This window comes from Heterodontus francisci, chromosome 22 (assembly GCF_036365525.1).
Source record: "Heterodontus francisci isolate sHetFra1 chromosome 22, sHetFra1.hap1, whole genome shotgun sequence".
NCBI lineage: Eukaryota > Metazoa > Chordata > Chondrichthyes > Heterodontiformes > Heterodontidae > Heterodontus > Heterodontus francisci.
In genome coordinates, this window is record NC_090392.1 from 46090475 (window position 1) to 46105775 (window position 15301).

The 15301-nt window shown below is 42.7% G+C and overlaps 1 protein-coding gene across 4 annotated transcripts in view; it reads left to right on the forward strand.

Annotated features, from left to right (window-relative positions):
• The first annotated feature begins 10633 nt into the window (after positions 1-10633).
• Positions 10634-15301, forward strand: part of fli1 (Fli-1 proto-oncogene, ETS transcription factor) — an 88221-nt gene continuing 83553 nt past the window's right edge. Inside the window, exons 1-2 of one of the 4 annotated variants that reach the window (XM_068053780.1) lie at positions 10634-11299; positions 11992-12075. In XM_068053780.1, the coding sequence (XP_067909881.1) occupies positions 12037-12075 (39 nt within the window). In that variant the 5' untranslated portion in view covers positions 10634-11299; positions 11992-12036. Of the gene's footprint in view, positions 11300-11955; positions 12076-15301 lie in introns of those variants that run through there. The other 3 variants (XM_068053781.1, XM_068053783.1, XM_068053779.1) reach the window with 3 other exon arrangements.

Sequence of the window (15301 nt, forward strand, 5' to 3'; positions counted from 1 at the left end):
ACTGGATATAAACTCACACAATGTTCGAACATATACACAAATATACACTCATGCATACACCCAAACATATTTACTCAAATGCACTTTCACACACACAGACATATGCATTGCAACATAACCACGCTCATAGAATCACAGAATGGTTGCAGCACGAAAGGAGGCCATTCAGCCAGCCATGACCATGCTAGAGCAATACAGCCAGTCCCACTCCACTGCCTTTTCCCTGCAGCCCTGCAAATGTTTTCTCTTCAGGTGCTTATCCAATTCCCTATTGAAAGCCTTGATTGCATCTGCCTTCACCATACTCTCAGGTAATGCATTCCAATCCTAACAACTCATAGAATCATAGAATGGTTACAGCACAAAAGGAGGCCTTTCAGCTCATTGTGTCTGTGCTGGTTCTCTGAAGGAGTAATTCACTGAGTGACACTCCCCTCCCTTCTCCCCATAGCCCTCCACATTCTTCTTCTTTTGTGTATAAGTTTTTCTTTGTTTCTTTGGCCAATCACCTTATATTGGTGACCTCTGGTTCTTGACCCTTCTGCCAATGGGTATAGTTTTTATCTATCTACTCTGTCAAAACCCTCATGATTTTGAACAATTCTATAAAATCTCTTCTTAACCTTCTCTTCTCTAAGGAGAACAACCCCAGCTTCTCCAATCTATCCAGGTAACTGAAGTCCCTCATTCCTGGAACAATGCTTGTAAATCTTTTCTGCACTCTCTCTAAAGCCATCACAAAGTGCAGTGCCCAGAATTGGATACGATACTCCAGTTGAAGGTGAACCAGAGTTTTATAAAGGTTCATCATAACTTCCTTGTTTTTTTTATATTATGCCACTATTTATAAAGCCCAGGCTCCTGTATGCCTTTATAACCAATTCTCAACATGCCCTGCCATCTTCAACGATTTGTGCATATATACCCCCCAAGTCCCACTGCTCCTGCACCCCCTTTATAATTGTATCCTTTATTTTATATCTGCCATGTGTCCGCAAATTTCACAGCCTGTGTATCTCTCTTGAAGTCCATCACTATCCTCCTCACAGTTCAAATTGTACCCTGTACACCCAAATCCAAGTCATTAATATTGTTACGACCAGCTGAGAAAGGTGTCTAAGGATCTCTCTCAGCCTTCACCTGGTCTTACTGTAACAGGGTTTTATTTTTAAACACATAGTGTTTATAGCTCCCCCTTGGTGAATCCTTGTTCAGCGCTTTTCAATTATTAGGCAAAGCAAACAGCACAAATAGGTTTTCTTAGGTTTAAAGAAGAAAAGTTGAAATTTATTTAAGTTGAACTTAAACTCTAATTCGGTTGATGCTGATGATACATGACGCACCCACGCTAGCATGCAACGCAATACACACATGCAAATGGAGACAGAAAAGAGCAGAAGAAAAAGAAAGTGGAAAAGTTTGAGGCAATATCTAAAGAGTTTTTGTCACGGTTCTTCAAGCTCACTGTAGAGTCTTTGATTGTAGGTAGATCTTGCTTTTCGTTGGGGCCCAGTATTCTTCTTAAATCTTGTTCGCTGTATGAGGCTTTTCTCTCTTGGGGTTCATGTGGCTTCAATGGATTTGGAGTTCCATGAGAAAGAGATGGAAGCAGACAGGAGAGGCTGTGATAGCCAGCCAGGAGAGGTCTTTTCAGTCCAGGAGCAAACAGACACTCTGAGTTCAAACTGTTTGTACAAACTGTTTGGGCAGCAAAGTGGCGCAGTGGTTAGCCTCACAGCTCCAGCAACCTGGGTTCAATTCTGGGTACTGCCTGTGACTGTGTGGGTTTTTGCTGGGTGCTCCGGTTTCCTCCCGCAGCCAAAGACTTGCAGGTAAATTGGCCATTATAAATTGCCCGTAATATCGGTAGGTGGTAGGGGAATTGTGGTAGAAATATGGGATTAATGTAGGATTAGTATAAATGGGTGGTTGATGGTCGGCACAGACTCGGTGGGCCGAAGGGCCTGTTTCAGTGCTGTAACTCCAAAATATAAAAAAATAAAAATCAGAAAAACGCAGGTTGCCAAGCAGGTTAGTCATGTGACTAACTGATCTGACCATGTCTTGGCTGTGTGGATTGTGTCACTTAGCAAGGCCAGGAATGCACTTCCAAGTCTTAAATGTCTGGTGCTCAAAGTCCATTGTGGGTTAAATGGATAAGGGGAGTAACCTCTCTTGTCCCTACTTATATGTAAAGGTCTGGCAGCCTTTGTAACGGGCCTTCTCTTCTTCCCAGCAACAATTTGAAATATAATGTCCGTGTGGTGAAATTAATATGCCTCATTCTTGGCATGTGGGGGCCCAGCATGGCACCTTCACACCCAGTGGAATGAAATGCGGTTTGAGAAAAGCGCATTTCATTAAAGAGCCGACAGAAAATGTAAGATACAGAAAAAAAAACATGCATTTCTCTCATTCATTCCCATTCATTTATATTTCCTAAAACTTATTACAGCCTGTCTTTTCTTAGTGGCAGTGCTGCTTTAATTGCCACTGTTTGGTATCCCAATAAATATATATATTTTTTGGGAAGTTTTTCTTCAGTTTTCCCTTTTCCATGGTGACCTAGGGTCTTTGTTCCATTGAGGTCTGAAAAGGGGAGGGGGGGGGTTAGACTTATTTAGCAGTAATCTGGAATTTTTTTCGTTCAGGAGAGTCAGTAGTGGGTGGGGCTATCCTGAACTCTCTTTCAGTGCTTTGCTGAGTCATGCAAAGGCTTTTGACTTTAGGGCGATGGGTGGTTCTCTTTTGTCTAACTGCGGGGGAGGATTCTTTGCTAATCTCCCCTTTGTCCTCTGGGACACTCCTGCCTACAGGTATTTGTTCAGACTCTACTGCAGTCCCCCGTGGCACTTCGACTAGGTGATGCATCACCCTCATGCTCTCTCTGCCCCCTAGAGGTCTTTTTTGTCTCTGCAGTTTCCTGTACATGCTGTTAGAAACTCTGGTGAGGTGCTTCTAGTGTCTGCATTTACGTAGGAGGATGTGGGATCTGACTTTTCAAATTTTTCGCGGTTGGCTGACTGGACAGTAGGGGTTTTTATCTGGGATTCCTCCCAGATTCCCTGTAACCTGCCCTCTTGGTCGCTTTTTCCCCTTCCCTTTCTAACCTTTTGCCAGCCTTGTGCCTGCCTGTCTCTTTTTGTTCTCGGCGGGGATCTCTTACAGTTCACCAGCCCACTGCTGGAAAGTCCTCCTAACACCGGTACAGGACTTAGGGGTGCAGGTTTCACTGTAGGTTGGGGTTTCCCCTCAACCAGGCACATGTGGCAACTCCTGCAGTACTCCAGCACATCTTTGTGGAGTTTTGGCCAGTCAAATTGCTGTCTTATGCGGGCTTTTGTCTTTCATATACCGGCATGTACAGCCACTGTAGTCTCGTGGGCCCTTCTTAATATTTCTTTCTGGTACCTCTGCCACCACTAACTGGTCACTTCATGCCCTCATGTCTGCGAGGAGAACTCAATTTCCTCAACAGTACACCATTCTTCAAATAGTAGCAATCAGGAATTCCCACTGCTTCACTTTCAGACTGGGCAGCCTGTGCTACCTCTCGCAATACTGGGTCGGCTCACTGAGCCTCAGCTAGGGAAAATCCATTTAATTCATTCCCTGGGTCTCCTAACTTTCCAAAGAAAGTCTCAGACAGACAGACCAGGTCATCTGTCTGAAGTTCCAATTCAATCTCCTCTGGGGGAGCTGGTTTAATCATGGCTTGATCCACTACACATTCAGGGAAATTGCAGGGGTCCATCTCCAGCCACTGCCCTGTCTCTCTGACCTCCTGCGGTCTTTCTTTCACTGAATGAAAATGAAAATTTCGGTAAATGACGTGCTGTTCCTTGAGCTTGCGTTGATGTTCACTGGAATAGTGCAGCATTTCCAGGCCTCTTTTAACATCCACCCTGTCAAGTCCCCTTAGGATATTATATGTTTCAATAAGATCACCTCCCATCCTTCTAAACTCCAATGTGTATAGACCCAGCCTGTCCAACCTTTCCTCATAAAATAACCCTCTCATCCCAGGAATCAGTCAAGTGAACCTTCTCTGAACTTCTTCCAATGCAATTATATCCTTTCTTAAGAAAGGAGACCAAACTGTACACAATACTCTAGATGTGGTTTCACCAATGCCCTGGACAACTGTAGCTAAATATCTCTACTCTTATATTCCATTCCCCTTGCAATAAACAACAACATTGCATTTGCCTTCTTAATTACTTGCTGTACCTGCGTACTAACTTTTTGTGTTTTGTGTACTCTGACACCCAGATCCTTCTGCATCTCAGAATTCTGAAATCTCTCTCCATTTAAATAATATGTTGCTTTTCCAATCGTTCCACCAATGAGAGCAATTTCTCCCTATCTACTCTGTCAAGATCCCTCATATTTTTGAACACCTCTATCAAATCTCCTCTTAATTTTTTCTTCTCCAAGGAGAATAGCCCCTGCTCCTCCAATCTATCTACATAAATAAGTTCCTCATCCCTGGAACCATTATCACAAATCTTTTCTGCCCTCTCTCGAAGTCCTTCACATGCTTCCTAAAGTGTGTTGCCCAGAACTGGACATAATACCTCAGGTGAGGCCGAACCAGTGTTTTTGCAGATTTATCATAGCTTCCTTGCTTTTGTACTCTATGCCCCTATTTATTAAAGCCTAGGATCCCGTATGCTTGACAAACAGCTTTCTCAACCTGCCCTACTACCTTCAATGACTTGTGCACATATACCCCCAAGTCCCTCTGCTCCTGCACCCCCCTTAGAATTGTATCCTTTATTTTATATTGCCTCCCCTCATTCTTCCTACCAAAATGAATCATTTCACACTTCTCTGTATTAAATTTCATTTGCCACTTGTTTGCCCATTCCCTTATCCTGTCTATATCTTCTTGAAGTTTATCAGTATCCTCCTCACATTCACAATACTTCCTATTTTGTGTCTTCAGCAAATTTTGAAATTGTGCCTTGTACACCAAGTCTACCTCATGAATATGGGTGGCACAGTGGCTAGCACCACAGCCTCACAGCTCCAGTGACCTGGGTTCAATTCTGGGTACTGCCTGTGCGGAGTTTGCAAATTCTCCCTGTGACCACGTGGGTTTTCGCCGGGTGCTCCGGTTTCCTCCCACAGCCAAAAACTTGCAGGTGGAAGATAAATTGGCCATTGTAAATTGCCCCTGGTGGTAGGGAATATGGGATTACTGTAGGGCTAGTATAAATGGGTGGTTGTTGGTCAGCACAGACTTGGTGGGCCGAAGGGCCTGTTTCAGTGCTGTGTCTCTAAATAAATAAATATATATCAAGAAAAGCAGCAATCCTAACAATGACCCTTAGGGAACCCCACTGTATACCTTCCTCCAGTCTGAAAAACAGCCATTCACCACTACTCTCTGTTTCCTCTCACTCAGCCAATTTTATATCCATGCTGCCACTGTCCCTTTTATTCAATGGGTTCTAACTTTGCTGACAAGCCTGTTATCAGACACTTTATCAAACGTCTTTTGGAAGTCCATGTACGCCACATCAACCACATTACCCTCATCAACCCTCCCTGTTGCCTCATCAAAAGAACTCAAGCAAGTTAGTTAAACATGATTTCCCCTTAACAAATCCATGCTAGCTTTCCTCAATTCGTCCACATTTGTCCAAGTGACCAATCATTTTGTCCTGAATTATTGTTTCTAAAAGCCTTCTTACCACCGAGGTTAAACTGACTGTCCTGAAGTTGCTGAGTTTATTATAGAATCATAGAAGGTTTAAAGCACAGAAAGAGGTCACTTGGCCCATCGTGTCTGTGCTGGCTGAAAAACGATCCACCCATTCTAATTCCCACCTTCCAGCGTTTGGTCTGTAGCCCTACAGATTACAGCACTTGAAGTGCAGATCCCGACCCCTTTTGAATGAGCTGAGGTCTCTGCCTCAATTACCTTTTCGGGCAGGGAGTTCCAGATCCCCACCACCCTCTGTGGTTTTTCCTTATGTCCCCTCTAATTTTTCTACCAATCACTTTAAATCTAAGCTGCCTAGTCACTGACCTCTCTGCTAAGGTAAATAGGCCCCTCACCTCCACTCTATCCAGGCCCCTCAAAATTTTGTACATTTCAATCAGATCTCCCCTCAGCCTTTTCTGTTCCAAGGAGAATAACCCCAGCCTATCCAATCTTTCCTCATAGCTGCATTTTTCTAGTCCTGGCAACATCCTCGTAATTCTCCTCTGTACCCTCTCGAGTGCAGTTACATCCTTTCTGTAATGAGGTGACCAGAACTGCAGACAGTACTGAATGAGTTATACAGTTCCAGCATAACCTCCTTGCTCTTATATTCTATATCTCAGATAATAAAGGAAAGGATTCCATATGCCTTCTTATCCTTACACCCTTTTTTGAACAAGGGTGTAACATTTGCAGTTCTCCAGTCCTCTGACAGCACCCCAGTTTCTAAGAAGGATTAGAAGATTGTGGCCAGTGTCCCCACAATTTCCACCATTACTTCCCTCGGTTCGATGGATGCATCCCATCTGGTCCTGGTGACTTATCCATTTTAAGTACAGCCAGCCTTCCTACTACCTCGTCTTTATCAATTTTTCGGCCAATTCAGTATCTCAAGTTCCGAAGAAGGGTCACTGACCCGAAACGTGAACTCTGCTTCTCTTTCCACAGATGCTGCCAGACCTGCTGAGTGGTTCCAGCATTTCTTGTTTTTATTTCGGATTTCCAGCATCCGCAGTATTTTGCTTTTATTTCAGTATCTCAAGTACCTGCTCTTTCACTATGACCTATACTAGTTGAGATTTTTGTACGGAATTGGAGAAGCTGTGCCATTAAAATCAGATGGCTGTTACTTCTACAATGACCGCATTCAGTAACTGTTGCTGGGAAATCCGAATTAGACTACGGCCAAATAGGGGACACGTTTCAATCGCAGCGCGGTTTTAAGTCTTCTGTGCGATATTTCGTACTATCGTACTTTTGCGCCTATTGGAATCTGCAATATGAAGCTACGATCATACCTCGTCCGTCATTTAGATAATAATGTGAAGTTTGAAAATGCGTGTTTATATCGCAGAAGCTGAATCAATGTCCTTTAGTCCAGGGAGTCAAAGTACTCCAGAACTGATTGGCAGGGCTGGATTGGCTTTGTCGGTGCAGCTCTAGGGTTTGATGAGATCCAGTAAATAGAATGCTATGCTTCGGATATGCGTTTTCCTTGAGTAGGAGGCAGTGACACTGTCGCATGTCCCCGCTTGGTCCTGATAGTGTGGCAGCTCTTGCTTGTGTTGGCGGGTTACGTTGGTAGCATCACTCTGCACCCAGAAGACGGGGAGCTCCTACATCAGTTCCAACTACTTCTGTTCGTTAATTCGGGCTCCTACATTTTTAAAAAATGGCTTCCGGAAATTAATGCAGTTGCAAGCAAGACATGTTGTTCTTTAAATGGCTTTGTACAAAATGGTTAACTTTGACTGGCACAGTGTAATCAGAATATTTAAATAACGTGGAGTGCCTGGAGATTTTGTTTAAGACTGAGGCCAGTTCAAAGGTTCCATGGTTCAGTGGATGAAAACCAGTGTGGTACCTAAAACATTAGAAATACTGCAGTATAAACAGAGAATACTTAGCAAGCGAGGCAACATTCGTGGAGGGAGATACAGAGTTAACGTTTCGGGTCGATGACCGTTCACCAGAAATACTCCAATCTCAGCCTAGCCTTCGTTGTTAAATTGGTAAAATCATGTAAGGGAACAAGAAACAGGTTATAGTCAGAATGGTGCAGGTTAGAGAGGGGGCGGACTGCATCATTTAAAGTTCTCCAGATAGTCATCGGCCTCGCATTGTGAAACTTCTTTTTATTTGAAACTAACATATTTTAACACAAGTTTTCTAAATACAAATTTCGTTAGTTTGCAATGATACAGCTCCGTTTTTGTACCAACTCCACCATTCTTGTTAATTGAATTTTCGGCCCACATATCTATTTAAGAAATGTAATATAATTGCAAACTGGGCCGACAGATTTTTCTTTAAATGTTCGTTTTTACAAATCCTTTGTCTCCTGAAGCACTAACCTGTTTTTTTTCTATTTTCACATGCGGGTTGGTTGCTGTGTATTTCTAGCAGTCTGTGTATTTCAAAATTCCAGCAATCTACGTTTTGATTTGTAGGATGACCTTTTTTGTGAAAGATGGAAATTTGGTCCATTAAAGGAGTGGGCTCTGTGGGAGGTTCATCCTAAGTAACAGGCAGTCACAGTTTGTCAGCTTAACGAGTCCAAGCGTGCTATGAAAGTGAAGTAACATTTGCCTGAAGCACGCTTCATTGAGGGTTCTAATATCCATTTGGATTACAAATTATCCTAAGGGATAGGAGGAGTAGTGGGAAACGGATATTTTTCTGACTGGAGAAAAGTATGCAGTGAGATCCCCCAGTGGTCGCTAATAGGACCATTGTTTTTATTGTTATGCATAAAAGACCTGGACTTGAGTATAGGGAGTACAATTTCGAAGTTTGCAGATGATAGAAAACTTGGTAATGTACTAAATAGTGAGCAGGATAGGATAGCAGGACTGGTGAAATGTGCAGGCAGATGGCAGGTGCAATTTAATAGGAGTAAGTGTGAAGTAATGCACTTTGGGAGAAACTGCATAGAGAGGCTGGATAATCTAAATGGTACTATTGTGAGGAGGTGCAAGAATAGAAGGACTCAGTGGTGCATATTCATAAATCATCGAAGACGGTAAGGCAAGTTGATAAGGCAGTTACAAAAGAGAGGGAAAAGTATGAGATACTTGGCTTTGTAAATAGGGGCATTGAATACAAAAACAACAAAATCATATTAAACCTTTATAAGTCACTGGTTAAGCCTTGGCTGCAGTATTGTGGACAATTCTGGGAACCATACATTAGGAAAGATATCAAGACCTTGGACAGGGTACAGAGAAGAGTTATCAGTATTTTTTTTTATTTGTTTCATGGGATCTGGACATCGCTAGCCAAGCCAGCATTTATTGCTCATCCCTAATTACCCATGAGAAGTTGGTGGTGATCTGCCTTCCTAAACCTCTGCGGTGCATGTGAGGTAAGTACACCCACAGTGCTGTTAGGAAGGGAGTTCCAGGATTTTGATCCAGCGACAATGAAGGAACAGCGATATAGTTCCAAGTCAGGCTGGTATGTGGCTTGGAGGGGAACTTGCAGGTGGTGGTGTTCCCACGCATCTGCTGCCCTTATCCTTCCAGGTGGTAGAGGACATGAGTTTGGAAGGTGCTGCCTGAGTAGCCTTGGTGTGTTGCTGCAGTGAATCTTGTAGATGGTACACACTGTGCATCGGTGGTGGAGGCGGTGAATGTTTGTGGAATGATACCAGAGATTAGGGACTTCAGTTATGTGGAGAGATTGGAGAAGTTGGGATTGTTTTCTTTAGAGTAGAGATGGTTTAATGGAATACCTAATAGAGGTATTCAAAATTATATGGAGTTTTGATAGAGCAAATAGGATGAAATGGTTTCCTCTGGCACGGGGTTTGGTAATGAAAAGTCAAAGATTTGAAATAATTGGCAAAAGAACTAGAGTGGAAATGAGAAGAAATTATTTCACACAGAGGGTTGTTATCTGGAAAGCGCTACCTGAAAGGGGGTAGATTCAATTTCATAGCAACTTTCAAAAGGCAATTGGACGTGCATCTGAAAAGAACTAATTTGCAGGGCGATTGGGAGCATGCTGGGGTGTGGGGTTAAGTTGGACAGTTCTTTCGAAGAACTCCCACAGGCACGACAGGCCGAATGGCCGCCTTCTAAGTTGTAAGATTCTGTGTTTATATAATCTACAACTCTCTTCAAAATAGATATACCATTTTCTGAACTCCCTCTTCTCCAAACTTCTGTAACATGTTTCTTGTTAACACATGTTACTTCTCTTGTTTATGTAAGACTCGAGTGTGCCGTACACTGTGTCTGAGAACTCACATACCAGATGCTGTATCTCAAGTAGAACCGTTCTTATATCAACTATTTACTGAACTTCAATCGAGTTTAAATTTACTGAACAAAGGAAGAGTGAATAGATGCCTGACAACGAGACTGTGGAAACAAGACAGCGTGAATCCTATTTTTGAGTTGACTCGTTTTCCCTATTGGGTCTGTTTGTGAGTTTGGTGTCTCCATTTTTTTTTTCATTACATTCTTTTATTTCAGTGGTTGTCAGATTTAAAAATCTGCCCGGCCTGATATTGCTTCTTTTCATTAGCTCCAGTGCTCTGCTCTGCTCCAGGACACTGCGTTCACTCATTCAGTCATCTATCCACTAAGTTGCACGAATGGGTGTAAACGTGTGTGTGTGTGTGCTTGAGCCAAACTAAACATCAGCAAAAACCTAAAGTAAAAAAGGATTCAAATGTATAGCTCATTGCTAATATGATGTGATTTCTGGAAGAGCAAGACGAGCGTTCTTTCTCTCTCAACAATACTTTATACTTCCTTGTAAAGCCATGAACTAGTTAACTTTGCATTGCCCAGAAATTTAAGTACCTCATCAGTTCCGTTAGTGTGTAATTGCACAGTAGAGCTGAACACAGACAGCGACCCGTCTGGCCCCTTTCACCCCGACTCTTTATATGTTACTGTTCAGAGAAAAATGTTTCAATATGCTTGAGTCTGGATCACCGTGGGGGAGGGGAGACTGGCGGAATTGAAGGGTTCATTATAAAAAGAGGATATCTGTACCCTTATTGACTGTTTACAGAATAACTTAGTGTTACTTTGTTTTGTTACTAGAGTTAGGCCAGGGTCTTATAAAGTTAAATCCAATCCCTTTTAAATTAAGTGCGATGTTGAGTTGAAGTTACAGACGGAACTGGAGCTCCACTCAGCGTCGCTTCTCGGTTTAGCTCCTGTGAAAAAGTATAGAAAAAAAATCTGACGACTTTTGGGTTTATAGTGAAAATTTAAAGGGGGCAGTTATCCACTGGGATGGGCTTCAAATTCAGTCTGGCAGAGGAGGATTTCTATTTCACAGTAATTAATTAGAATTAATCTAAGAAATTGATCAACTAAACTAAGACTTTTTTTAAAAAAAAGAGGGCATCACCATCATGCGCCGTTAATAATTCCCTGAGGCTTTGCTGAACTCGGTCTGTCTGGAGTTTTTGAGGCACACAGCCCCCACTGTATCACAGTATGGACTCTCTTGTCAAGACTTTTATACAGACAGTTTTAGACTAGCAATGGGCCGCTAACTAACCCGCCTGTCTCCAGGTACCGTGCCGGATGAAAAACGCTCCAGGTCTTTTATCCAAAATTAAGGGTGAGTACGCCTTTTTTAAAAAAAATAAGATAACGAAATGCGACAGATAAAGAAATGAAAAAAAAAACACAGGTCAAGGAACAGTTAAAAGAACTTAAAACGAGAATATATAAATTAGTGATGAGAACGGGCTGAGTCTCTCGACTTAACGGAGACTTCAAATCAACCAGAGAAAAGAAGCCCGGAAAATTCTGGGAGATCACAGAGAATACAAAGGTGAAGAGAGGAAGAAAGTCGAAAGGATTAAGAGGGAGGGAAAAAAAGAAAAGTTAAGAAGCAAACCGAGGGGCGTGGAGGAAATTAAAGGAGAGAAAGAATGGAAGCGAAAGGAATGCTACAGAGTATTAACCCTATAACCGATAAACAAACAAGGAAGAGAGCCTGAGGGACAGAGACAGTGACTGAAGAATAGATAGAAAGAAAGAGGATAGATAGACAGACGGACAGATATGAAGGAGCAGCGTTGAAACAGTTCCTGAGCAACATCACTTGTAGGGGTGTCTTGCGGAGTCGGAGAAAGTAATTTTCTATCTGAGTGAGTTTGGGTGTATTTTATGTCCGCGATGTGCGATTGGACACGGTCAGGCCATCGACAGGAAATGTAGAAGGGTCAAGGTACAGTGGTCTGGGTGAAAGGGGCACTAAATAAACCCGACTGCTGTATACACTCTCAAATGTGGGACTTCTTTCAGGACCTGGAAGCAATCGGAGCGGGACACAGGGCAGCTTGGAGGAAGATGTTTCAGACTGTTCCAGACACCTCGTCTTACGTAAAGGTAAGATTGAGGCAGCAGCGTTCCACCACAGCCATCCAGCGGCCTGAGATTTATCTAATTCAACATGTCCGAGAAAATGGTCCTTATTGATAGGAAGTACAGAAGAAAATTTGGAGCATGCTGGAAAATATTGTTGATGTTTTCCTTGTTTAACTCCCAATTAACTTCCTTACTGTGATTGAATCTCTGACTACAATTTATTTAGCTCGAGTGGTCCAGTTACAACCCAGTCCACCCAAGTGGATTGCAATTTCAGAAACTGACTGAATCTGAAAAATGAGACTCGGCCTCCCATTTAATTAAATACTGGTGACAGTCATTCCTTACTATCAACAAAATCCTTGCTTTGGCCCATTTTATCCTTATTGCTGTGATATTACCTGTTGGGATTGCCTCTCTCATTCCCAGCTGTAACTCAGATCTGCAGTGTAGCGTGTAACTTCTAAAAGGCGACAGACAGCTGGATTCAGTGAAAAGATTTTCCGTAGTGCTGGAGATTTCCACTGACGCGATTGAATGTCTCTCCCCCTCCCTCTCTCTATTTTTTAAGTCTAATGTAAATTTAAAATTCCAAACTCCAAGCTCAGTGATGAATATGGATTTCAAACGAAAACTAATCTACAGAAACTCATATTGTGTACCAGCTATACTTCGGGCCTAGTCACAGTATGTGTGAAACTAAATTAATCCAAGATAGATGAATAAACTAAAGGAATTCGTTTTGAATGTAACGTTCAACTCGGGATTGTATATAATGTGAATGTGGAGTGACTTCAGATCTGCTTTGGAAGTGAGTTGAACCTGGTGCGGGTCGGAAAAGAAAGCTATAGTCGCGATCAGCTTTCTGAGCTTTCTGTTTTTATAGTCACATGGCCAGCGTCTCAACTTTCTTTCTGTAGAAAGTGTCTAACCAACTCCAAGTCGAAATCTTCTTTGCTTTCTTCTTTGCCCCTTTCAGGGTAGCGGATTTCTTCATAGGACCCAGACGTTTTCAACGCATTGAATCCCCCGACTCAGACGGGAGAACTCCACCAGGCGTTAATGGAACAGTTAAATAAATCATTTAAAATGAAATAAAAAGAACATTAGGAGTTCCCAACTTTAATTCGTTAGATAAATGTAATCCTGTCACTGTGGATATAATGCGTGTATGTAACTAATATAAACAATCTACGACTTACGCTATTTAATTAAATATTATGCAAAGTAAATATCCTGCATATTTTGGAGGCATTGAGGCGGTTTGTAACCCCTGTGTCGTACTTTTTTCAAAGTGAAAGTCATTTAGTTACAGGTGTGTAAAGATCTGGATCCATTTATTTCAGACACTGTGGGCAGCTAACACTTAATGAAAAGGGAAGCAATATCAAGCTTAAAACGCGCCTCAGACCTATTAAAGAGGACTTTCAGAAAACATTTCTGTCTCTAATATTCTGCGGCGGTATTAAAGCATGCAGTATGCGGACCTTGTACCTAACGCCCTTGAAATAGCATATTTTTTCATCCAGTCATAACGTTTGTGTTATTTCACAAAGGCTGGTTTTCAGACAGTCTCGAACCAAGGGGGAGAGGTCTGCGAAAGTGGAACAATTCTCAGTCTGTTCACTGCTCTCTTTCCTAGCCAGAGTTCAACCAAAGCTCACCGAGAGAGAGACTCAGCTTCAGAGAGAAAGCCCCCTCCATGGGGCTCATATGGGGTAAAAATCGGCCCCTTTAATAGTGTTCAGAACAACGAGACCATAATCTAATTACAATCCAACATTTATTACTTTCGATAGATAGCTGTGCATTAATTTTTAAGCACTCCGAGACAAAACTCAAACCAGGCAAGTAAGAAATATTTTGCAGTTATGTTTCATTCAAGCGCATCCAGGTCCTCGTTGCAGACTTGTTTTCCTAAGGTCAGCGGAGACTAGGAGTTCTCCAATAAAAATAAATCTCAAATTAATTATGGCCCCGAGCAACGGCCCAGACAGCTTGCTTGTGTGTTTGGATTCGCGGATTTCCCCCCTTTGCTTGTGAGTTTGAGTCGCAGATTGACCCTCCCACCCCACACGCACACACACCATTTTTCTTACGTTCTTTGTAATTGTGGAAACTTGCCCCCACTCTTAAAAAGCAAAATTCATCAAGCTAGTTTTATTTTAATTTCTAAAGTTGCCGCCATCCCCTCCCCCGCCCCCACTGCCGCGGAAAAGTAAAACGACATATTAAAGTTCACCTCCAGAGCGGGCTCATAAATTACACGTAACCTTCTTGTTTGTCACAAGCTTTTAACACATGCTTCACACGCCCTTTCTCCAGGCATTATTAAATCTCATGCCAGGAGCAACCTGAGAATTTGTTTGCTATGTTCCAAATTGTAAACAAATATTGATGTTTATTTGCTTGGCCTTACTTCCAACCTGATGACTATCTAAGATTCAGGAGCCCCGACTTTCTCTCACGACCCCAGGTGGCCCAGACTCAACGTTCTCGTGATCTGATCTGAACGCAGGGATCGTGGTCTGTATGTAGAGTAGCTGCAGTCGGGGTGGCAGAGGAAGGGGGTGGTGGTGGTGGAAGGTGGCTGTTGGGTGATGGATGGGGCCGAGTGCAAGACTCAATGAGTGAGGGGTAGGAGGCAGGGGCTAGATATCGAGACGGATTGGACCCAAGTGACAACAAGGAGGGGTCTGAGTGAAAAGTTGGAGATCTGTGGACGACAGAAAGTCCCATGGCTGATCTGATATGAGAATCTCGGTTACCTGGAGTAAAGCTCATTCATGAGATCCAAGAACTCTGGATAACCACCCCTCGCATGTAAAGAAAACTAATGAGAAATAATTAAAAAGTTCTGTTGTTCTCAGTGTTCAGCAACAGCATTCCTCTATACTTGACTCGGAAAGGTTCTAAATGCCCCTGCACGTGTACACCCAGGTTTCAAGACACTTAGAAAGCAGTCCATTACAGTGAAACTTTCTTTGGGGCTTAGGATACGGGGCCAGGTTTCAGTTAATGAGAAAAAGAAACTGCCCTCAGTGTAAATACAGGAACGAAACCCTACAATTACCGGTGAATATAGCACTCGTCCCATTGGTAACCGCACTACGACTCCCCGGCGGTCTCCTCACGTTCGGAGCTGCAGCTGCACTGAAATGCTGGCTGGATTGATGAGGATAATTTCAGAGGGGGGAGGGAACTCCAAGGTTAACTCGCCAATTTAGTGAAGAGAGGGAAAAAAAAC